Consider the following 27,013-nt stretch of genomic DNA (forward strand, 5'->3'; position numbering starts at 1 on the left):
CTTCCTATCTCTAATCTAATCATCTCCCTCTCACTCTCTCTCATTCACCCTATTTCTAATCTAATCTCTCACACGCTCTCTATCTCTCTCATACTCCTCATCTCTAATCTTATCTCTCTCAATCTCTCTCTGTCTTGCCTTTCACCAAAATTGAGTGCGTCCTATTCAACGGATTATGATCGAATCCACGAGCTTCCCACTAATAATTTCTATGGCCTTTTATCTTTGCTTCCTATTTCCAAACCAGTATCATTCTTTTACTCCTCTATGGTTCACTCAAAACTGAAAGTATTTTATAATACTTGTGGAAACATAACCTATTTTTTGAAAATTTTATTAATTTATCAAAATTTGGGAATGGAATAGATTTGGGCCTAGCCTGTTGTTCCTTCCTAATCATATTTATATGATTTGTGATTCTGTCCACGAATAAATGAATAATGAATAACATTGATTGTATTTTAACGAATAACATGCAACTGATGCCGGAGGTTTAAAAGTTCATTGGGAAGGACATCAGTGTGCTTCAGATTTGGAAAAAATTAGTAGATGAATACATGTCTTATTCTTTTAATTAGTAGAAAATAAAATAATATATATTTAATACAATTAAAAACAATCATAAAATCAAATAAAACAATCATAATTAAATATACAACAATTCATTCATATTTATTCTCCCACCTGAGAGCTCAAACAATGCCATCAGAAATCATTATCAGTATTCAATGAAGATCCTAAAACTATTTCGAGGTGAAATTAATAATATTATCAATTTCAGAAGTTATTTATTCAGCCAAACCAGTTTAGATGCTCTAAGGACATGATTTTCAGCATTTTCATTGGTATTTTTGTGTTGGACTGAGGAAAATAAATAAAGGTTCAGTTGGATGAATGGATTAGTAGATCATCATAAGGCGTGGCAGCATAATATAGAGTAAAAATACGAATCGAAATTAAAAAAAGTGTGATTATATAATGGAAATAAACTTATTAGGTGAATAAAATCAGTAGGTATATCACTATTAGCTCTTCCAGTCTTAAATTGGGTATGAATAAAAACAATCCTTGGATTCAGATTATCTGATTATTTATGCTTGATGATGATTTATTTTTATTTTGTTGTCCGTCTTGTTTTGCCCTTCAATGTAAATCTCAAAATCATAATTCTATATTAGTCTTAAGTATGTAGGGACAATTTCTAGAGTTCACATATTACTGTTATATTACCAATTGATTTTTTGTATGGTCTATATTCTCATTATCATTGATGATTCATTATCACCGATAATTCTGTACCTCAGAGTTAGAAGGGCGTAAGCCTCAAACGGCTCATTTCACAGGAGAGCCCAAAAAGTATTACACTCCCAGCCGGGGCTAAAAGAGCGTAAGTCGAATCAGTATTACAATTACATGTGAATTATTGGACTCACGTTGTTTCAGTTTTGATGCATACTGAGCTTAAGCTCTTTCAGCTCTGGCTATCTTCAAAACAATCAACTGCAGAGGACTTACGTTATCTTACATCTGATGAGTTCGAAAAACTGAACAAGACCCGGCACTAAAAACAAAATTTTGTCAAAAAATGGATTTTCGCTCCTCTAGCTCTGTGGTACAGAATTGATAGCTTGTGTCACTCAATAATTATGGGGTTCCGATTCATATTTGATTATATTCATTATCTATGATTATATATGGTACAATATTATCTTCATTACCATGTTATTTCAAGTGTTGACTCTTTTATGATATTATTATGTTGCCAAACCTGAAGTTAGTCTACAAGAAATATTCTTCATCCATGATCCTCATTCTAACTCAAAAAATTCACTGAAGATGTTGCCCGAAGCAATGATACTATTTTGGTTAGATTAATAAAATGTGGAACTGACAAAATCGTATTCGATATCATTTCACCCTCATATAATAGGATAATTAAACATCGAGTTCCAAGTCTTGAATAAACGTTAAATGAAGTATTGAATATGTTGTGCTTCTATGGAGACGTTCTATAACATCTTTTCGTCAAGTGTAAAAAACTATTTAATAGTCTTGTGTCATATTTGTTCGAAAAATCCTGCTGATTGGCTTTATCTGAATGACGTCTATCTAAATAGTCCTAGATATTTCATTCCCCTACATTTTCCATTTCAGTGTCATTCGGTTTTTTTTTCTTCTGGAAATTGCGGTAAAGTCTCAATGTCAAGTAATAGATTAATTCAACCAGACTCAGAATGCAGAAGCCGTTAGTCAATCCAAGTAGTCCCCCACAAATACCTGAAAAAGAAACGGTGTTCGAGGTGAAAACTGAGTGAAAAATATAATTTCGGCTAAGAATAGGTTACATTCTTCTTCTTTCGTTGAAGGTTTAGGCTCTTGCCTGTTCTGACTCACAACAGTGACTTATATATATTGCAATACATTACACAGTCCATTACAAAATAACTGGAAGAATGGGTTTGTGTATTTTTAATCGAGATTCAAGACATGCACTTTGATATAACCAGAGTCCAAAGATGATTTGTTAATCATTTTTATTAGTTTGATAGAAATAGGCTACCGGTACATTTTTTCAATGGTGAAATGTTTTCTGAAAAGCTTGTACTTTGGACATTGTATTTCAGAAAGTCATTTTTGAAACACAGTGTATAAATACCAAGAAAGCGTTTTATCAAGTGCCTCGTCATGGAAAACAGCATAAATAATTCTGTTATTATCAATTATTTGAGAAGATACTTGAGGACTGAAAATTTTGTGAATTGAAGAACTATAAGACTTGACCTATTTCGGACTATGTGTTATCTAAACCTGGGAGAGGAATAGCACAAGGTTGCCTTATTTCTCCTCTTCCCATTATTTTGATAATGTACTTATTGTATAAATGTAATGAATAAAGTATAATTATTACTGATATTGCGTCCATCTGTCATTTGAGGCACAGTGGAGTGCCACACGCCCACACCAAGAGACAAAGTTTAATATTATTCATGAATCAGGGTTTGTGGAAATGCCCGTTATTTGTACAGGTTTTGTATGTATTATTCCAATAAATGAATGAAGAATACATCGTAGGTACATTGGTTCCAACAAATAATAATGAATAAACAAATGAGAACCAGCAGAGATATCCTAGTTATGGATTACGACAGGACCTCCTATATACTACCGGACCTGAGCCTAGAAAAAAAGTGGCCGCCGTATGTGGTGGTCTTATAGAAATTCTTACTGAGAAAAAAAAACACTAATTTGCTTTTGGAGAGCGTTTCAGTTCGTCCAGTTCTCGTTTGAAATATCAATTTTAAACTGATTTGAAATTACGAACTGAAATTTCGACAAACTGAAACGCTCTCTAACAGCTAATTAGTGTTTTTTTCTCAGTAAGAATTTCTATAAGACCACCACATACGGCGGCTATTTTTCTTTGTAGGCGCAGGTCCGGTATATAGGAAGTCCTGATAACTGCTGCTATAACTCTTATGACATTAGCTGAAATAAATCTTGCTGATTATCTAAGAAGTTCGCTTTAATGAACTTTTATGATCTCTCCACAACTTACCAAGGAAATCAGATAGTCCGTATAAAGCACTACGATGTGTCGCAATGAACTGAGCTTCCTTGAAATTAATGAACAATCTTGAATAGCTGAAAAGGAAAAAGTTGGTGAGTTAATGAAATTCCAATATTTGATATTTAAACGGTGTATAGGTGATATTTATATGGCATAAGTTCATACATGAGCAAAGTTGAACACTTATAGAATTAAACTGAAAAAATATAACACTGGGATCTGGTGCATCCCAGCATATAGACCTATTCTATTATAATAACTGTGAATTTCGATAATTTTCGAAAATGTCATACATAAATCTTCTTTGTTATATTTCAATTGCCTGTTACCACTTACAGAAGAATCTTCCAAGAGTTTTTAATAGCATCTTACGTCACATGGACGGGAAGGGGCCGTTTTGCAGGCGAGAATGACTGTTCCAGTCGAGGCGTCAGCCGAGACTAGAATTTCATTCGAGCACTGCACAAGACATTCACTTACAAGTAACGTACACTACTTTTTGGTCATAATAATAATCTTAGAAAGATTAATTGAGAAATAGAAAACATTACCTGTTTGTGCTGAAGTTATTACATGCAATCTATAAACATACCCTAGTTTACGAATCCCGAATCAGGACTTTTGTGGAAATTGACATAATTTCCACCTGGAGCGCTAAAGGTGGTTTTTTGTATCAGTTTTGCTGTTCCTATTTCAGAACTAGGGAGCATACTCGACTGTAAAGAGAACATATGGTTCCATTACAGTAGAGTATGCTGTAATGAGAATCATATGTTTATTCACGGAGTAAAGAACACTCATTGGTATGTATTCTGTGGCTCATTTGTTCTGCAAACAGCTATATACTGGCTTGATTTCGTGCATGTATAACAGCTGGAATTGAATGAGTATGACATAAATGTATTTTGTCTAGTCTCTTATCTATATCTTGTAGAATGTATTTGTTTGAAAATTGTTATAGTCATTTTTATAATAGGTCAACTATTATTCACATTGATTTGTTTGATATTCTGCTCTGACCGAGTACCAACACACTGAGATTCAGTGCAAATACATGACAATGATGCAAATCGAAATTGAAGTGAAAATTACCAACTCTTTCTTCTAACTGCAATAGAAATGGTTGAGATGTGGTACATCCGAATGTTATGGATGAAGGTTAATTAATTGATAAATTGACAAACCTGTAACCTGCTTTTCTCCATTTTCTAACATCGATAGGTCCTTGAGATGTTTCAGCGTCATATTCAAGTGAGGTGCAAGATTGCAAACAATTGCAGCTTGAGTCAACGCCTACCTCCTTATTCATTGTTGCAAGTGACTCAGTAATCATTTTCCCTGAAATTTTTAACATGATATACAGGCTGACTTCAATAGAGATCAACTCGTGAATCATCTAAGCATGAGAAATAAGTACATAATGAAATTTAATTGTTATAAACAATACAACACTGAAAAGCTATAACTAAAATCGGCATACAAATACGAATTGGAACTGTATTTACTCGAAAACATAAATATTAACACCGAATTAAAATGACACAGAAATTATATTTTAAATCAGAGTTTCTTCATAACTGCTCTAGTTTTAATATTGACAATATCCATTGTGAACCCGGAGGCAAAAAAGAATACGCTTTGGTTCATGGAAAATGCCTAGGTAAAACATTGTAAATCAAATAGCGGGCCAGATAGCCGAGTTGATTAGGCCCCGCACACACACATTGATTTTTGTTCATACGATATTTGGCCGTCCTTATGAATTCTATCACATGAGACGGAACTTGACAAACATCATCTGTTCGAAATCATCTGTTTAATCTGATAGAATTTATAATCAAAATACCGTACGAACAAAAATCGATGTGTCTGTATAGACATATTCCAAACGTTCGATGTGTGTGTGGGGGGCTTAAGGCGTTGCACCCTTCAGTCTGCTAGTGCTACACCTGGTCGCGGGTTCGAATTCCGCCGATTCCCATCAATTAGGCATGGACGTTTGATCATCTCCATAATTCACCCTTGCACTTCCCATTACCCAAGCACAACCAAAAAGCTCATGTGAGCATCATCCGCAAGAAAATAAAATTGACCATGTGCTTGTCTCAAAAAGACACACCAGCTCTGTGGAGAATGTAAGAGTGCTCAGAGGACCAAACTATGACTGATCACTAAATGCTCGAAGCATCCATACTAGAAACCTGGGCCCCAGGTGCAAAAATTGGTCAAGTCATTTTTGAGAAAATCGTGAAAAACATGGTTTTTTAGTCATTATCCGCCATTTTTGTCAAGAATATTACTGAGCTCCTGCAATTTTCCCAGGAATGAGACTCATGTCAGTTGATAGGGCTCATAAATAGCTATCCATGGAATAAATTTGAAGAAAATCATTGGAGCCGTTCTCGAGAAAAACGTGAAAAACATGGTTTTTTAGTCATTATCCGCCATTTTTGTCAAGAATATTACTGAGCTCCTGCAATTTTCCCAGGAATGAGACTCATGTCAGTTGATAGGGCTCATAAATAGCTATCCATGGAATAAATTTGAAGAAAATCATTGGAGCCGTTCTCGTGAAAAACATGGTTTTTTAGTCATTATCCGCCATTTTTGTCAAGAATATTACTGAGCTACTGCAATTTTCCCAGGAATGAGACAGTTGATAGGGCTTATGGATTGGGCTATCCATGGTATGAATTAGAAGAAAATCGTTAGAGCCATTTTCGAGAAAATAAAAATATGGTTTTTTAGTCATTATCCGCCATTTTTCCCGCCATCTTGAATTTAATTTTATTGAATATCTTATTGTTGTATCCTCTTGGTATAAGGACCTTCAGTTTTAAATTTCAAGTCAATCGGTTAATTAGGAATGGAGTTATCGTGTTCACAGACATACACACATACACACACATACACACACACACACACACACACACACACACACACACACACACACACACACACACACACACACACACACACACAGACCGATATCCAAAAATCATGTTTTTGGACTCAGGGTACCTGCGTATAGAAAACCTGAAATTAGGGTACATAATTTTTTTTGGAAAGCAATACATAGGTAAGGACCTATGGTAATAAGGCAAGGAAAGTAAAAATGTTGAAAGGGGGTGGACAAGATAAAACGTGGATAACTTTCATGATGATGGGAAGAGAGAGGAGTTCCAAACGAGGCTGAAGGAGCAGATAGAGGTTGCTAGAGGGCAGTTGCCGAGGACTGTTGATGTGGAAAATGCATAGTGTATCATGGAGGATAACATTAAGAAGATAGCTGAGGATGTCATTGGAAAGAGAAGAGAAGGAAGGAACATTGAGTGTTTTGATGATACGTGTAGGGCTATCATTAAACAGAAAAACCAATACAGACTTGCAATGATTTGAAGAGAGACAAGAATGAAGGTTGAAACATATAGAGATAGTAGAAGGAAAGCTAAGAGACTAATAAGAAGGGAAAAGAGAGAATATCTCAAAAATAAATCTCATAGGTTTTTTCCAAAGTTTGGAGTCTCTTAATATTTGTAATTGGTTTAATTCACTTTTTGTGTAGTTGAGAAGTTGATATTGTGGTAAATGAATAATTACCATTGTCAATCTCTGATAAATGATTATCAGACATGAACATTCATCAGAGATTGACAATGGTGTAATAACCGAGACCGGTCTTTCTAAGTATCAATAAATCTGTGGTTCTTGACAATTTCTTAGTCTTTTTCATTCAATATGATTCAATTAAATTTAGAATTTTTCCAATTTGAAAATGATTTTTGTGTGTTTTGAATAGTAAATTGAGTGTGTAATTGAAGAATGTTGAAGTGACACAGTCATAACCTAGCTACATTTGCACTGTTGTAAAAATTAGAATTATATTTATATTTCATTTATTGTAAAAAGCACTATAATCATAATATATATTATAGGATATATAATTTATTATGGCATTGGAGGAAAAACTAGGCTGAGCCTGTACTATTTCTCTCCAAAAAATTTGATAGAATGTTTATGTTGTCCAAAAGTTAAGGTCATGTGATCACACACTGCTTCGTCACTTGATTTTTGGTCCAGGAATAATTATTTGAGAATTTTGAATTTTGAAGGTTGACGTAATACTCTAAATAAATCACAGAATGTATCACAATAAATTAAAAACTTGAGAAATATTTCACTTATTTAGAAAAATTTGAATACAAAACCACAAACCTACTCACTGAACCGTAATTGGAACAGTTTTGGGCGAAATCCTGTGGTACTTTTCTGTAAGTTGTGTAATTCTGAATGATTGAATAAATAAAAAAAATACATAAATAAGTGAATTGATAAATATCTGGAGAAAAAGTTAGCTCATAACATAGAGCTCAACACAGCCAATGAAGCAAAGAAATTCTACCATGCAGTAGAAGTGATGTATAAGGGATTTCAGTCTGGGAGTATGATATATGAGGGCAATGGAGGAAATTGTTATAGTATAAGGTATTATAAAATATTGGCTGAGGAGCAGGAAGTAATAGGCAGATGGGCAGAGTATTCTGAGGAACTGACTATGAGTGAGGAGCTGGGTAGAGTGGAGGATTGGGAGCCTATGTATCACACACTAGAAGTGGAAATAGTGAAACCTTCAGTCGAGGGAGTGACCGATGCAATTGGAACTGAGTATTTTGAGGAACCAACTATGAGTGAGGAGCCGGATAGAGTGAGGGAATGGGTTCCTAAGTATCACACGCTAGGTCCAGTTTATTTCGGAGATATGGAGGCGTGGCAGACAGTCTCTAGCTGAATGAATACATGAGATGATTGGCCTGGTCTGGGATACATGGGTGATGCCAAAGGATTGTGAGGAAAAGCCTGGTATGTCGTATGTCCTAAGAAAGGAGATGAGCAAGACTGTTGCAACCACAGGGGAATCACACTGCTGGATGTAGCATACAAGATTTTATCTAAAGCCTTGGAGGGCAACACTGAGAGGTGAAATTACCTAATCCTAATATTGGGAATGATGCAGTGGACAGTGTTAGCCCAGAAGAGAAATATTGATTGGAGGCGAATTGTGGAGGAGGCAAAGGTTCTTCATGGAATGTAGCGCCGGGATAAAGTAAGTACACCCGAAGCGCAGTATTAGCGTCCTTGTAAAGAGGCTACAATATGGCCACTGTAATTATTCATCTATCTTAAGTAGCTGTATTTCTTTGAAGCTCAATCGTTGGTCACCTCAAAATGTCCATCACAATAATTCTTTGCTCTCATAATGGAGATAATATATTACAACATTCCCAATTGTTCACATATAATTTAATAAGAATAAGCAATAGGAAATCAACAATAGTTTTGGTGATAGAAATTATACATCAGTGTGAATATGCTTTGATAGAAATATGATGATACTTCAATTTCATAATAGTCCATTAACTCAATTATTGTCCATTGAACGATGTGATAAGAGTTTTAGAAACCGAACATTGGTGTGTTTATAACCCTTTCAAACCCAAATTATGAAGTAGGTCTTCAAATTCTTCTCAAATATAATCTCATATTAATAATCATTCAAAATGAAGCAGTATTAATAATATAATATCAATAATAATTGACATTATCACTGTACTCACTATAAGAACGTTGCAAACAGTAATATTTCTTTGGACCACAGATTGGAGTATCCTTTGCACCTGTAATCAGAAATATTCACAGAATGAGTACTATTTTTTTGATTCACCTCCGGTTTTAAAATTTTCAAATACAAAATATTATAGTCCAGTCAACGAAAGATTATACAGGTAAAAGTTTTGAACACAATTTTTGACCCAGCATCTTTTTTGAGGATAGTTGGGGGTAAACATATCAAAAATTCTCACCCCTACCCCCTGTGCTAAGGGGGTGAGGGTGGTTTGAAAGTACCATATACTACGCCATAAAAGGTGCATTGAAATTTAAATTTATTCACAACACTTGCAATTTATAATTTATTTTCATATTTTTTATTCTTATATTGACTGCTTAGATTGCATATTTAGGTGAGGTGGGACCTTTTCAAAAGGGACTCTTCACTTGCAACAAGCCATTTCAATTCCCTGATTTGATTAAGGAGAATAGAGTGATGAATTAAGTCATGGCAAGAAGCGCGAATGCCAAGTTCACAAACAGGCTCATTCGATTCAGAGCCTGAGAGAAACTACATATTGTATCATGAGTTGTCGAGCACTTAGTTAAGACTACAGAATGCTTTCCGCTCTATAGTCCGTGCAAATTCACTTCAGACTTGGAGGGATATGCAGCGCAGAGAAATGGAGGGGGATCAGCCAATTACTGTGATTAATAGTGATAGGTGGAAGCGCAGTTGCCAATTTGTCAGTCGTCTGACCGCTTTCAGACAGGGAACTTCGCATGGGCACACGAATAATTACTAGAAGTTGGAGATCGCTGGCCGCTTCAAAACGGCAACATCGCGCCTTTGTGTCCCTCCCGCTGTATGCTTTATCTATTGCGCATGTCCATTTCAAGTCTGAAGTAAATTTGCACGGACTATAGTGAGACACCTTCGCGGCCATTGTATCCCTACTTTTCTCTGCTCCGCATATACGGTACCTCCGAGTTGGGAGATGTTCTAATTCCACTGTAGTGGTCGAATATCTAGGCTACAAACCTGCTATAATTGACTGGATTCAGGTAGAATAGATACTCACTTGGCATGTAGAACGCAACACAGCCGCATTCTTTCAAGGTGTGATTGGTCAGGCATTCCAGCTCACAATTTTTCTTAGTGTACACTTTGAAGAAGGCAAGCTCCCTTTCATGCGCAAAATAGCATTGCCGGCGTTCAGGACTGTAGCTCCGGAGATTGCTGCTCGTAGTCATCATGTTGGGTTTCACAGCCAAAAATACTTCTTTATTTATGGGCACATTGTAAAATTGTCTGGAAACAGTAGCAATCTCAGCTGGATTGTGCAACGTTACCTGAAATGATTCATATCGTATATAGGGTAGATAGATAGATTATTGTACAGTATTTTCATTCGTTCTTAAGGGCCGGTTTCCGAGCTCGGGATTCAGCTAAGTCCTAGACTTCAAACAGCTGGAGTCCGAAAATTGGCTTTCCAAAACAGGGCGTAGTCCCAGCTTTTATAACAGTGGTCGTAGTTTTTTTTCTCTTCTCTATAATTGGAAACGTTTTTCCTTGACGAAATTGGACATTCCTAAATAATTCGAAACTTTACACTATTTTCTCTTTATTTTATTTTGTGTTCAATTTTCTAGTTTTTCGAAATTTAATTCAAACGTGACTATGACAATGACTGTGACTACGCCCCGTTTTGGAAAACCAATTTTCTGACTCCAGCTGTTTAAAGTCTAGGATTTAGCTAAATCCTGAGCTCGGAAACCGGCCCTAAAAGTAATGTTGAGGCAATAAAAGAACCTCGAGCCCCGTCTTCTACTCAATCCGCAGTTGAGGTACCAGTATGAAAACAATTTTTTTTCTATGTATCTGTAATCTATGTTTCTATGTATTTTCAACAGTAAATCACTGTTTTTAATTATTCACTCAATATTTGACTGCATGTCCTGTTCAAATACATAGATAAAAGTATGTTAATGCACCGAAGCTCGGAATGGATCAAGAAACCATCACCTTCATGAAAACCATATTTTTCAGTGGAAGGATACTTCTATGAATCATCGGCGGCAGTTAAGTAGTAACAATATTGAAGACATAGGCCCGGTTGCACAAAAGCCGGTTGACTTTAATAGTGGTAAGTCTCACGAGAACCAATCTGAGAAGGCTCTTCTGAAAAAACGGCTTCTCCAATTGGTTCTTGTGGAATCAATCACGATTGAAACTTAACCGGACATAGTCGATTAGAAACTGAAATTTCTTAAAATTCCGATCATTCCGAAAACTTTACATATTTTGAAAAATTGTAACTGAGAATTTATCCAAGATAGAGTACGTTGAATGATATAATTTCATTCAAAATTCTGTCAGCTTGGGAAAAGGCGGGAGTGATTTCTCAGTCTGATGACCAGATTTAGCATAAAACTGGAAAAGGAATCGAAAATACTAGGTTTTTGGGGCACTCTGTAAGATGGTCCAGGGCTGAATACGGAAATGCAAGTTATCTGATACGCCAGAATTTTTGATGTGACAATGTCTTATAAATTGGTTTGCCGGGTGACACTTCAAGAAACTGCGTTACGTTCCCACGTTATGCGCTCACAATGAGAGCGAGTGAGAGCGTTCGTTTCGGTTCACGGTCGTCTGGAAAGAGCACGAATAGGAGCAGTAGCGAGCAACGCAGCCGAAGGCATTCACCTGGAGAGAGAGTGAAACGGAGCAATCTCCTGCGACTCCGCCACTACTGAGTGAATAGGTTATGTGAATAAGTATAAGTGAATAGGTATAAGTGTAAGTATAATTATAGGTATAAGTGAATAGGTTATGTTGTAGTAATCACAATGTTGTGGTAGTTTTCAATCACAAAAGTAGTATAAATCGTTTCTCAGCCAATAATAATTTGTTTAACTTGAAAAAATGAGCGCGACTTGCTATGTAAAAAATTGAATGGAGCACAGTTAGCCCGCCTAAGAGCGAGAGAGACAGTGATTTTGTTGATGATGTGTGAAGGTAAAAATAAAATTTTGTTAATATGAAATTCAGTGCGAGATTCTTTGTATAAATTAATGTTTTAAATATAATTCTTTGTATAAATAAATGTTTTAAATTGTTACTATTATTTCATCCTTCTTCCTACTATGGGAATGAATATTCACATTAAAATTATTTTTGTACAAAAAATTCAGCTTGGTCGGAATTATTGATCCCCCAAACGGCCCTTTCACAGTTATTGGTGAGTAGACTATTCCTGAACCTCTAGAGCCTGAAGATTTTTGAAAACAGTATTTTTCTTGAATGAATGAATATTTCTATAAATAATGTTTCTCATTAAATGAATTTGCTCAAATGATCTTTTTTCAGTTGGCCTACCTTTTGACTGCACTATCAGTTGAACCTCTGGATGCATATTAAGGAATAATTCATACTATAATGAAGGAAAGAACTATCTTATACGTGAACGGGATAGGAAATTCACGTATGACCCTTCATCACGTCTGAACTACTGGACTGATTAACTTGAAATTTTACATTTATAGGTTCTCAATTTACAGAGGATGGTTAAACTCAAAAATTTTTATGATTTCAGTGGGTCAAGTTCCTAAATGGACCCTTTCGGAGCATGGGTTACCTACTAACATTCTAAATACATTACTCTTACTGTAACTCATTAGACAAACCAGTACAAATAACAAGTTCACTGAACGAAATATACATTATTATGTAAATAGAGATAAAAATGAAAATCTCAGTACATTTTTGTCATTTTTGAAAATGGCATCAATTTTGGAACATGTTGTGATAAAATAATTCAAAAAAAGGGTGCTGAGATTTTTATTTGTATTTATATTCATATTACAAGTAGCCCTATACGGAAAAGAGACATTATTATGTATTTAATGTGATATTGTTTATGTTTTTAGTACCTTGAATCCCCGTGAATCACCGGAACACATTTGGTCGAAGTCACTTTCACCTTGAACCATGTTAATAATGAGGCTGAACTCCAGTCCAGGTCCAATGGCCCTGCGAGGGTGATAATCTTTGAAAGCATAATTGTCTTTGTAGCCATTCTCCAAGTCCCATTCGCTGGCATTTGGAAGTAACTTCAGATATTTGGAGTTCAACCTGCAATCAATACAATTTTTCATATATAATTTAAGATACATGATAAAATATAATTCTCAAAATCCTCTCCTATCATTATCTCGATAATAGATACCTCTATAGTGGTTCCTCGTTATAATGACAGTGAAAAAAGATAGGAGAACAATGTTGCTGATCCTCTGTCTTGTCAATGGCTTCTATAGACGGCTTCTATAGATGGCTTGTCAATGGCTTCTATAGACGGTAGCTGATACAGGTTTATTGATGTAATATTAACTGTTCATCATCGTTTATTTTTTCCCTTTATTGTATAAAACACCATAATGATAATACAATTATGACATTGGAGGAAAAACTAGGCTGAACCTGTACAATTTCTCTCCAAACTTTTTTCGTTTAAATTTTATTAAGGAAGAAATCGTATATTTTAATAATTTCTCAATGAAGATGAAATATTTTGTTAATAAATTATTATTTCTACATTGTTAAATAATGATCGAGGAAGAGATAGAGCTATCTGCTTTGTTGATAGACAAGGATAGCAATACTGTCATTATAACGTAGACCTCTCTATAGGACCCATGCTCATGAGAATGTTTTTCTCTATACAGATGTGAGAAAACACCTCATGGGAAGTCTGTCGGTTTATTCTAGGAACACCCTTCACATTGAATACACATTTCCAAGATTGATTCCAAAATCATCAATAAGTATTATGAGTGTAATGTATTAAAAATATTGAATTTAAAATATCTATTCTTGAACATTTCTGTATGAATAAATTCATATATATTGACGGGCTGATGAGCAATTGGCGACAAAGAGTAGTCTCAGGTGTTAAAATTGGGCAGGGAGTCTTCCTCAACTCTCTCATGTTTGCTGACGATACAGTGATAGTTCAGGAGAGTAAGGATAAGCTACAGATGTCAATTCATGAGCTTCAAGCTGTAAGTACAGATTTCAGTACTATTATATCAGCTCAGAAATCAAAAGTAACGGCATTTCGGGGCAAGTGGCCCTTGTGTTCCAAAATAGTTCTGAATAATATAAAAATAGAACAGGTGAGCAAATTTAAATATCTCGGCTGTGATGTATCCTATGACAGAAAATGTGATATACCTCAGAAAATAGGAAGGTTAACTCAATTTGTGGAGTCATTCACCGAAAATTAAAGGGTAATGCCAGAAAAGAGACTGAGATTAAGTTCTATAGGACAATGGCCATCCCTTTAATGACATACGGTAGTGAGTTATGGACAAAGACCAAGAATGATGACTCACGAATTCAGGCAACAGGGATGAAGTTTCTGCGCAGCATTCAGGGATACACAAGACAAGACCACATAAGAATAAATAAAACAATTCGTAGTGAGTGCAATGTGCAATCACTAACAGCAATCATTTAAAATCTGGTGTGGCGCACTCACACAACTTTCCTTGCCGTTATGAGAATTGATCACCTGACGCTAGTGTTCTCGCGCATATCAAGTCTACTTATAAACAAAGATCTGAGCCAGCTGGTGACAGGACAATAACGTTGGAGACATACGAGGTCTGCTATCTCTTCATAGTGAATAATTTAATAGAATCAACAGTTGCCAACAGTTTGCGATTGGATAATCACATTTTCTCGAATTCAGTGCTTATTTTAAATTTTAGGTGAAAATGTTTCTGAACATTAGTTGTAGAGATTCTCATACTGAATCTTTTCCACTCGAATTTTTCCGTTTAAATTGTATCTGAAGCCTGATAATTGAGAATCTAAAATCAAACTTAGATGGGCGGAGCTCCTGAAATTTTTACAGATATAGGACTTGTGGCAGTTGATAGAACTTATCGATGACTATTCCAGGTATAACTTTAATCGAAATCGTTGGAGCCGTTTTCGAGAAAATCGCGAAAAACCCTGTTTTTGACAACATTTTCGCCATTTTAGCCGCCATCTTGAATCGCATTTGATCGAAATTGTTCGTGTCGGATCCTTATATTGAAAGTACCTTACGTTCCAAATTTCAAGTCATTCCGTTAATTGGGAGATGAGATATCGTGTACACAGACGCACATACTGTACACTCATACACACACACACACACACACACACACACACACACACACACACACACCACACACACACACACACACACACACACACACACACACACACACACATACAGACCAATACCTAAAAACCACTTTTTTGGATTCAGGGGACCTTGAAGCGTATAGAAATTTAGAAATTGGGGTACCTTAATTTTTTTCGGAAAGCAATACTTTCCTTACCTATGGTAATATACAGATTGAAGTGGACAAATCACCTGCGTCGTATGCCACCAACTCGTCTTCCACTACAAGCTTGGAAGTTGCAGTTGGATGGGTAAAGGGACGTCGGAAGACCGAGGGAGCAGTGAACAGCGGAACAGGCTTTACAAGCCTAGTCCATGATGGATGATGATGATGATGATGATAAATTCATATGAATAAATAAATTCATTGTTGGTTCATGAATGGAAATAAGCTCGGTTCGTAAAAGAACCGATTTACTTACCCATCTTTATGATAAATGTCAGAATGACTAAGTGAGTTTGAAGTGAAGCAGTAACCGTCATCAGTCATTATTCGAGTGAAATTAAGAAAATCAGTACATAATGTGAAGATACCATTAGATTGCCATTCGCAATTAACTAGAAAATGATCTGTAACCTGGAAACAGATAGTTTTTCATTATTATCTTGAAATCAATTACATTAGTAATTGAACAACATGATAAAACCGGAGAAGGAATTAATACTATAGTGAGGTCCACGTTATAATGGCAGTGGATAAAGATAGAAGAATAGCGATGCCGATTCTCTGCATTAATTAATTATATTCCTACACTATTAAATACATAATTGGCATCGTTGTGGACCTAGCAAAGGATAGTACCACCGGCTTTGTCGAATGATAGACAAGGATAGCAAAACCAAAGTTGATCAAATACTGTCATTATAACGTGGACCTCACTATAGACTTGATTATGTTCTTGAGATCGGGGATCATCAAATAAGCTTTCAGAAGATGTTTACTGAACGAAATTTCTTTTATTTTCTGTGAATAGAAATCTAGTCGAGCATTATTTCAAACAAGAAATCCAAAGTGTAACCGGGCCTAAGCACTACCTCCGTAAACAAAGCCGTAGTGCATTCGTGTGACGTCAGCACAGGTGGGGCTCCTACACCTTAGACCAATTATAGAATAGACACGCCCCATTGTATATTCATATTGAAAGTCGATGAAGCCAACATCTACTGCCATATCGCCCCATCGTGACGTCAGCATCGTATAGAAAACTTTTCTGTAGAGTTTGTAAATTAGATAGATCTTATCTTTCTGTGTTGAGACCTGAAGCTGTGATATTTTACGAATTTGCTAAGAGAACAAAAAGAGACAGTTACTTAAAGTAACTACTCTTAGTAGTTTATTAATCTTGAAAACAAAAACTATTATCTATCTGTTCGAACTATTATCAGACATCTTATATGCTGTACAAAATATACATGTTTTATGATTATATTCGTACTACTAAGGTATTTTGTTCAATTCATTTGCCATAAAATTCAAGACAAGCAACCCTACAAAATGAAACTAGAGTTAAACTACAAATTTGAAATAGATCGCCAGCAGCAAGTTCTTTAAAAATACTTATTTAATTTTAATTCTTAATATATAATTATAAGTTCTTAATTATTATATAATTATAGTTCTTTAATAATTATTTACTGCCACCTGAAATAGACACAATCTGCTATGGAAAACAATGTAAATAAACTCTACAGAAAAGTTTTCTATATGATGCTGACGTCACGATGGGGCGATATGGCAGTAGATGTTGGCTTCATCGACTTTCAGTATGGGGCGTGTCTATTCTATAACTGGTCCAAGTCCTACACCAATAGAAATTCTTTGATTTCAGCTGATCTATATCAGCTAGTGTTTTTATTGGTGTAGGAGCCCTACCTGTGCTGACGTCACACGAATGCGCTACGGCTTTGTTTACGAAGGTAGTGGCCTAAGAGCGTAGAGCGCCACTTTGTTACTTGAACAAGATAGTTAATTGAAAATGAGGTGGTAGGTTTGTGATAGATACAGAGAAACTCACACTCCAATATCAGCCTACATACAATTTCTCACATAAACGTGATCGTGGATTGAAATGAACAAAGCGACATAAATTCATCAAAGTATTACTTGTGTCACCAACTAGTAATAGAATTCATCCACTAAAATGGTGAAAGAAAATACAAAAATAACGCAATCACACAAATGTAGACATTTTTGTCAAAAAATAAAAGATGACGGTTCAAAGAATAATCTCTAAAATACAGTAGAAATTTGAAGATGGTGTGTGGAAGAAAGAGGTTGATATGATTGGAAGCACATAAAAATGATAGTTCAGCAATTTTATATGACTCCCAACATAATAAATAAGGGTAGAACTCTGAAAGTAGCACTCCAAATTTCCGAATCAATTGGGACCAATAAACCCCATTCGTTTACTCAAATATGAGGATAATTTTTGTAGTTTCACAGAGAAATTGGAAATTCAGGGGAGAAACCTCAATGTTATATAGGCCTATCAATGAAGTATTATTCATCTAAATTATGACCGATTCTACTGTTTAAATTTTACTTTCAGTGTTAATAATTCTTTTCGAACATCTCTGTAATTTGCGGAAATTAGTGGAAGTGAAGGTTAGTTCCACCTACTTTCTTCTAAATATGCGATTTGGATAATAATTCAAGTTTGGTGTAGAAGAATATTATAATTAGTCCGACTCACCTCTTCTAGAAGGTCTATCCTTGATTTATCGACCTGTGACACAACTTCATTATGAATTCCACACAGCAATCCAACGACAGAAAGTCTTTCAATCCTGAAATTGTACATGAGAGTACCGGTATGTTTTTTTATTGTCAAAACATAGATTCACTGTAACATCTTTTCTAGACATATTATTTTCTGTTGGTAGGCTCATGATTATTTCAATTCCAAATTCCATTGATAATGAATGAATAATGATAATGATAATAAATCTATGTCAGACTAGGACCATCCAAGAAATGTGTTTACGTTATAAATAATATCGGGGCAACGATCTTCGCTCGTTATTTATCATTTATTGATAAACAGAACACAATCATTCTTTAAAATGATTGGGAAAGGACTTACAGGCACAGCCCAAAACTGTTTCTTCCCCGAATTTTGATTTATACACTATAAATAGTCAAAAAAGTACGTTATGCTCCATACACTTGAATTCAGGTCTAATTTCCAGTCCAAACATTTGAAAACAGAAGAGTTTCAATTTAAATTGTTTACAAACCAAATTAAAAAAAAATAACACTCACTGGTCACTTAGAACTGTAAAATAATGATTAAGTTTAAAAATTATGATATACTCTTATTTAGAATGATATACCATGTCATGTCAACAAATCAGATTATTTTGATCAAGTCGATTAAAATTTCTAGATTATATTTATCGTGAGATAAGCTGATTGATTGTAAATAGTTCAACAGCTGAACATAATACTGTCTTTCTCCCACATAGGCACTCCCATCTTCCGTTATCAACAGACGACGAAATTATCATGACTTGTGTTTCTCCAAGGATGAATAATTATTATTCTTTTCATGTAGTTCAGCGAGTTTTACCAGGGATGAGACCTAGAGCAATCGAATTCTTTTATCATAAACCCACTATGTTTCAAATTTCGTGAAAATCGTTAGAGCCGTTTTCCAGAGATCCGTTGGACATAAATAACCATATTAATAACCAAATTTATGAATATAATTATACAGAAATTGCTCTCTTAATAGGATTTTGTCATGAATGAATACTAAGAAGTAAGTAGTCTAGAGCTTCTTTCCCTCATCCCTTTGTCACTTATTCCTTTCTCCTCTTATTCACTTCATCTCATATTCTCTCTTTCCTTTGTTCTCTTCTTCCCTGAAGCCGCCCTAATTACATCTCTATCCATTATTTATTATTCATTGTCTCGTTGTTTTGAGGCATGTCGATTTCGCGTACAGACAGTCAATGCGATCGTGTGTAATACATTAGACTAGTGACACCCTGGCGTTGGCGTAGAACCTGGAGGGACACGGGGAACGCGTCCCCACCAGTATTTTATGGTGTATGCTATGTCCCCCGGAAAAATTTATTGAAGATTCAAATTATGGCTGGTAATCAAAACAAACAATACAACTTATTCTGTTCTATTATGCAGGTTTTTTTTTGTAAATAATAATTATTATTTAGTAAAACTTGAAATTAACTCAGAATTTCATTTATTCACCCACTAATTTACCACTGCCAAATGAGAGGATTCAAAACGGATTTGAAGTGAAATATTCTTTAACAATCACAATTTTAATAAGCTATTTTTCAAAAAATCTTTGACTCTTCAGTACGTCCCCCCCAATGTCAAACAGCAATCCACGCCAATACACCCTGGGTTGGAGAACTCGCTCATGAGCCGTTGTATTGATCTTCGGAATCCGCAACTTGTAATCATACAGAGTTGGTGAGAATTATGGAAATAGCTACATATTTCTTTTACAAGGATAATTTCACTGTAGGTTTCATGGGGATCCTATCCGAATTGTAAAACTACTTTTCTGTTGCTTCAGAACTCTTGTCCGCCATCTTGGTGAGGATCAAACTTAATTTTTTCAAATGGAAACTTAAACATGTGATTCCGATGATTTCGACACAGAATTTCAAGAGAAAATTAATTGCGAAACCCACACATCGAGATTTCAAACATTTTCAATAATTTTCACATTATTAAAATATACCAATAAATCATACAAAAATGAAATAGAGGAAATTGCTACATTGAAAATCAAGTGTTGGTGAACACTACTACTCACTACTACTATTAGTAATTCCTACTCACAAAAGAAATGAAATTTTTTTACGAAAAGTCTTTCTGAAAATTTTAGATAGCATGAAAAATAAACACAGCAAATAATTAAATGAAAATATGAAAATGAAATGAAATGAAAAATAAAAGTTTCTACGATTATACAGAAGTTATTACCATCAGATAATACTATACAGAATATTATACAGAATTAATACCATTAAATAATAATACCAGAATTAATATTATACAGAATTATTACCATCGGACTATCTTCGTACGGTTGACTATAGTGAGTAGGCTCAATGATGTAAACATTCAATTTCTGTCAATCAAAGTTTTTATTAGTATGAAGAACTTCTTTATTATTAATAATTTTCCTGAGTCGTGATTTTCACGAGTTAGCTTTAATGTCAAAGGAATAGATAGAAGTAATTTTCATATAGATTAGCTTTCTAGGGTCAATGCTCCAATACTAAAGCTGATAATTTCCAATTCTATTGAATCTGAATGTGTATTGAAGATTTGGAGAAGTGAAATAATCGTAGAATATTTCTGAGAACTTGAGACCTGGTTGCACAAAAGTCTTTCAACTTCTAATTCTGATCAAATGCCTCGAGAACCAATCAGAGGAGTCTTCTCCTCATAAAACCTTCTCTGATTGGTTCCCGTGGAAATTGATCATGATCGAAATTTGATGAAAAAAGAATTTTCATTCCATCAATATTTGACAAGCGTGTATAGTTTTATCTTGATGATATACTCACTCGTCCTCCGCGAGTTCACCCTGAGAGTTCTTATAGACATACTTAGTGAAGTTGAAGACCGATTGTTTCACTTTGTTCTTGCTGCATATGGTAACAGCAGGAAAAGGGATTTCCCAAACAGAAGTTGGTTTTTGTGCAAAGGATACTATAACAGGATTCCATTTGACCCACAACTCTTGAATCAGGTAGAAACTCAGCAGGAAACTGCACAGAATCACCAACATCCACCAAACTCTGTGAAAGAAAATGATTGAATGAACAAAATGTTGAGGTGCACATTTTATTCATTTACTATGCGAATGACACTAATGCAATAACATTATAGAAGATAAAATAATAAGGTAGTCCTTGTTCTATTTTTCTTCCAAATTTATAGGTGACGAAGTCCAAGATAAGGTTAGAATTTCACGTGTACAGTTTTTATAAAATTTTAGTCTAAAATAAACATAAAAACCATAAATTTTGAATTGAGATGACTATAATTTGATATTTAATTGATAAGTAATATTTCACTCAATACCTCTTGAAACTAATACTATTGAGTTATTTTTAAAAAATTAAACATGGTTTGACTGAATAGAATACTTAGGCCAAAATTCACCAAAAACAAAAACTAGGTTTGAACGGCAGTTGGTTCTAAGTCAGAAATTTTGTATTGGTTTTGTGATATGATTTTTTTTTCATTTAGAATCAACTGACGCTTTAACCAAGATTTCGTTTTGGTGAATTCGGTCCTTAGCAGTAAAACTCAAAAAGTAGTCCAGTTCATTCAGCAGTTGAAGGAGATCCTACACGTACAATATTCATAAATATGTTACCATCAATGAGTCATGCAATAAAGGCGTAAAGAATTTACTGACCTTTCGAATAGTGGCCTGCCTTTAGCGACAACATATTTGACACCAACCAAAGATGATTCTTCACAAAAGTCTTCAATGTGTCGTCTTATGGATCCCCTCGTTTGCTGTTGAGTTCTCCTAATGAAAAGACATTAACATTATTATCACTACACAGTTGTATATTATGGAATAGTATATTTCGCACCTAGGGCCGAAAATGAGACTTTTCCGGCTTGAAATCGGTTTTCAAGTCCGAGGCCGTAGGCCGAGGACTAGAAAAGTTTGAGAGCCGGAAAAACATTTTTGCCCGTGGCGCGAACGCTATTTTTCGCCACACAGAAAAATAAACAATATATAATATGAGAAAAATTGTTTAGTAAGCACTTCCGAAAGCAGAAGTGGAAGCTCATAGCTCTAGCAAATCTGAATATCAAGAAATTGTCCAAGTATTTTTATTTTTTATTCTGATTTGTCTAAAAAACCTAAAAGATTATGTTCAATTATGTGGGAAGTTGAGTTTATACTTTTTTATTCTTTCAAATGACAATTAGATGATATTATTATAAATGTTTTAATTATTGAATAATAAACACAAATAATGAAAAGTTTTTGATCAGCTGTTTTAGCACACTTGAAATTTGGCCAATCTGAATGTCAACGGAAGTTTAGGTTAGAAGTTCTATCTTACTCTGAAAATCAAATTTGAATAGTTTATAATATATATCTCATCTGTATTTCATTCATTCAAATAAAATGATAGTATAGCAGAATACTTTATCCAATACTAGAAGCATAAACTGATTCCGTTTATCCACCATGTTTCGTGATAAACGCAGTACTAGGAGGTTTGAGGTTAGATTCTATTATACTCTGAAAATTGAATTTGAATAGTTTATAATATCTCATTTGTATTTCATTCATCCAAATGAAATGATAGTATCTTATTGCAAAATACTTTATTCAATTCTAGAAGCATAAACAGATTCCGTTTCATAGACTATTTTGTAAACACGTTCACATCAAATCAGAATCAGCTGACTTCAAGGTTATTTTACAGCCCTAGGGCCGTAAAAATTATCGGCCTGGTCAGAAAACAATCATTTTCGGCCTCCATATGACGCACGAAAACCAGCTCATTACATCCAGGTGGGGCGAAAAAACATATTATACAGAGTTGTTGAGATAAGGGAACGGCCTAATATTACTTTCTAGTGAGACTTGTAGCTGAATAATAATACTCTTTCTAATCGTTTAGGCCCATATTGTCGAGTATCAATGCCTGAAACGACTCATATAAATCAATGCGTTTGCTCATCATCAGATTTCGGAAATCTTATTTTGGGCAACACCAAATCTGATGCTATGGTAGGGTATGCGATAGGTGTGTCAGCCCTCTTATCTCCACTATTATTTAATTGATAAATAATTCTTCCATTGTATTTATTCATCTCATTCATCAATATAACTAGTGACCCCTGGGTTGGAGAACTCACTCTAGAACTGTTGTAATGTAATCTTTGAAACCTGCAACTTTCAATTACACAGAGCTGATGAAAATTATGGAAGTAGCTGAATATTTCTTTTACAAGCATAATTTGACAGTAGGTTTCATTTGAGATCCTACTTGAAATGACAAATTACTGTAGGCTACTCTTCAAAAATCACTCTATCGCTTCAATATCTTTGTCCCTCATATGAATCCATACTCATTTTTTTTAATGAGTAGGTGCTCATGTGACACATAATTTCGGTACAGAGTTCCAAGAAAAAATGAAGGGCGAAAACCGCACATTGATATCTCAACCCGTATCAGATTGTTGATGTAAAAGTTGTAAATTATGTTGTATATTAACCAGCTGAAATCATGTGTCAGCGTATGAAGGTCTGTGATAGCTCCAAGTAGCCTCAGCAGCCTGATGTTATGCTATTATATTAAGCGAGCAATTTCTGTATTTTTATGATATCTGGTTATTTATGTTTATATCTGGTTATTTATGTTCAACGGATCTCGAAAACGGCTCTAACGATTTTCACGAAATTTGGAACATAGTAGGTTTATGATACGAGAATTCGATTGCACTAGGTCTCATCCTTGGGAAAACTTGCTGAACGACATTAAAAGGATAATTCATCAATGGCTGAAACAGCTGTGGATAGTAAAAAGTGAGTGAGCGAGTGAGTATGTGAAAAATCAAAATATCGCATCCCCGAAATTCATAAGATGACGTATTTTTGACTTATTTTCATAAGATCTAAATCATTTTAGAGAATTGTGTTCTGTTTATCAATAGATAAAAATAACGAACGAAGATCGGTGCTCCGGTATTGAATGAATTAATAGAAAAACTGTTGTAATTGCATGCAACAAATTCTGCAGCTAACTAATTGATAAATCAAAACAAATTTTTATGTTAGTAGAATAATTGATGGTGATGTTGTGAAATCTCTCCATAATAAGAAAACAAAGATATTGTCAAATTTCACTAAAAATTTATTAAAAACTTTAAAACAGCTGTATCCTCATTCCTCAGTACAGCTGATGATGCGTTGGTTAACTACGTGAAACCATGGTTCTGTTTTAAAGTTTTTAATAAATTTTTAGTGAAATTTGACAATATCTTTGTTTTCTTAAAATTTTTATGTACTTTTGATGTATATCCTGAAAAAGGGTGAAGAAGTGAGTCAACTCAGTCTGTTATCCAACAAACTTGACCTGTAAAAAGGTTCGAAGAATACGTGTTCAAAATTTGAAGCTGATTGATCAATTCTCTCTAAAGCTATTGTAGAACATACAAACAGACGGACAACGACTTCGGCCTTCAGTAAGAAAGTGAGAACTCGCTAACGCTCGTTCAATTACAAATCATTTATAGCAATATGATTTCACACATGAAACATTGGAAGCAGGTTGGTACCTCTTATCAGTTTTCAATTAAACTCATGTACAGCTTTGGCTCTTTTCGGCTCTCTTACAATTGATGACAGTTTGTGATACAGCTTTATATAAAAGTTTTCAGCAATTTTCGGATTTTCAATGCTTTTTAGAAGGTTATAGACATTTGGCAAACGAGTAAACAATAATTGTTGCTCTTTTTCCTGTGTGCAATGTTATTGATTATTCTAAATTATCATTCATTTCGACAAATTTTCAAGGGAAAACAATACAAAATTTCCCATCTTGAAAATGACAAAGCATACAATAAATCAATCAGTCAATTATCACAAAATATGGACGATATTACAAAAATTCGATCCCAACCTTTTCAACAAACAACTTTTATGATAAGCTAATTCTTTTGTAGAGATAAGATATCTTGGGTAGTTTTTTGATATACTTTTTTAAGAATGGATGCCTAGCGGTTCAAACCTCCACTAATTCGTGTAGATCCAGACAATATTATATCATAATAGTTTCAATAATTGATGAATTTCATCTCCAATATTTCAATATTCAAACTAACTTCCTTTACTTTATTAGAAAGTGTGCTATGTTGTAGATGTGGACCATTATGTGGATTATCCTGTGCTAAGTGGAAGGGAGGGCTCTTATTGCCCCAACTTCGCCCACATGACTTGTAGTATTTTCAAGAATACTACTCATTTGATTAATTTTCAATTATTACCAACGGACTATTTCCGTACGGTTGAATATAGTGAGTAGGCCTAATGATGTTAAGTTTCCTGAGTCGTGATTTTTACTGGTAAATAGCTTCAATTTCAAAGCGAATTTTTAGATAGATAATTTAAAGGTAATTGAAGGGTAATAGATGAAGGTATCGTAGATAGATTAGCTTTCTAGGGTCAGTGTTTCAATACTAAAGCTGATAATTTCCAATTGTATTGAATCTGAATGTATATTGAAGATAATGGAGAAGTAAAATAATCGTAGAATATTTTTGAGAACTTGAGACCCGGTTGCACAAAAATCTTTCAACTTCCAATCCTGATCAAATGCCTCGAGAACCAATCAGAGGAGCCTTCTTCTCATAAAACCTTCTCTGATTGGTTCCCGTGGAATTTAATCACAAATAAGTGTGATAAATGAAGGTAATTATCAATATGCGTATAAGTATGTATGGGCTATATTGTGATTAGCATAAATAAAAAGTAGTTCAATCAATGAATACTCACTCATTCTCCGACATCTTGTCCGATGTAGGCCTACTAGTCAACTATGCAATAACTTGCAATGAAAATGAAATAGATCTATTCAATAATATAGCCTGCAGGTGTGGTGCGATAGCATTGTCTCCTAAGGTCCAGTCATTGTTTCTGCTAAACTTCGAAAGAGTTGTGTCGATTGAACTCCGGTAAAAACAACTTGCCGATAATAATTTATCAGATAAACTCTATCAAACCGCTCAGTAAGCATGCGCGAGTGACAAGATTAGGAGAGAAGTTTTCAGTACCGTAATGAGAACGTGCAGAAATGCAACATTCAAATGCAATCAACATAATCAAAAAAAAAAAAAAAAAAAACATCCGGGTGGAAGGGTGGATCTTTGCTGGCTGATTGGTTGCAAATGATTATAATATCATGTTTGTTCGGAAACTATTGAGAAAGAAAAATTAAAATTGACCAACCTTTTTTTTCTCATACACAGTCTCTCGCTCCCTCCCTCTCAAACATGCTCACTCTCTCTCACTCACTCTCTCTCTCTCTCTCTCTCTCTCTCTCATCCTCCATCTCTCTCGTTCACTCTATCACTAATATAATCTCTCTCTGTCTTCCCACTTACCTAAGTTGAATGCATACTATTCAACGTATTATTGTTTCACAAGCCTCTCACTATAATAATCTATACTATCTTCTTCTATACAGGGTGTACACGAGCTCCCTAAGTACCCATACTTAAGGGCACTGTTCCTGGATAAAAACATATCTTGATAGCATATTTAAATTGTCCAGAAGTCTTCAGTAAGCCTACTCACACAGCGGCCATTTCGCATTTTTCACTTATTATTTTTTCTTATAAATAATGGTTGAACATACGGAATTGGAACTTTGCTCAATCATTTATAACAGCTAAACAAAGCTACAAAAAAATGATCATTTTTCAAACTCCTAAAACGAAATGGCGGCCATTTCAAATTCTGTTTCTTAAAAAACTCAGAAACCGATGGTTTTACAAAAACTTTACAAGAATAACTTTTTTTTAGTAAACTCAATTGCCTATCGAATGGTAACAAATCTTTTGAAATTATTATCT

General features: G+C 34.7%; 1 protein-coding gene across 2 annotated transcripts; it reads right to left on the reverse strand.

Annotated features, from left to right (window-relative positions):
- Positions 1–554: 554 nt before the first annotated feature.
- LOC111056083 (pickpocket protein 28) lies at positions 555–26,114 on the reverse strand. 2 transcript variants are annotated; one of them, XM_039440278.1, is made up of 11 exons: positions 25,935–26,114; positions 21,825–21,941; positions 20,965–21,198; positions 18,108–18,201; positions 15,834–15,988; positions 13,109–13,310; positions 10,258–10,528; positions 9,184–9,243; positions 4,753–4,906; positions 3,557–3,642; positions 555–2,277 (listed from the first exon to the last, which is right to left on the reverse strand). In XM_039440278.1, the coding sequence occupies exons 1-11, from the start codon at positions 25,946–25,948 to the stop codon at positions 2,129–2,131; spliced, it is 1,536 nt and encodes a 511-aa protein (XP_039296212.1). In that variant the 5' UTR covers positions 25,949–26,114; the 3' UTR covers positions 555–2,128. The 2 variants fall into 2 exon arrangements, with proteins under 2 accessions (XP_039296212.1, XP_039296213.1); XM_039440279.1 differs by having other exon boundaries at positions 647–2,277; positions 21,825–21,938.
- Positions 26,115–27,013: the final 899 nt, after the last annotated feature.

The sequence above is a fragment of the Nilaparvata lugens genome, chromosome 13, assembly GCF_014356525.2.
Source record: "Nilaparvata lugens isolate BPH chromosome 13, ASM1435652v1, whole genome shotgun sequence".
Lineage (NCBI taxonomy): Eukaryota > Metazoa > Arthropoda > Insecta > Hemiptera > Delphacidae > Nilaparvata > Nilaparvata lugens.

Excerpts from the sequence above, each read along its gene's own strand:
- LOC111056083 (XM_039440278.1), bottom strand. Across the intron at positions 10,529-13,108 it reads GTGATTCACGGGGATTCAAG|GTAACGTTGCACAATCCAGC; the intron begins GTACTAAAAACA and ends GAATCATTTCAG. Across the intron at positions 9,244-10,257 it reads TGTTGCGTTCTACATGCCAA|GTGCAAAGGATACTCCAATC; the intron begins GTGAGTATCTAT and ends TTCTGATTACAG.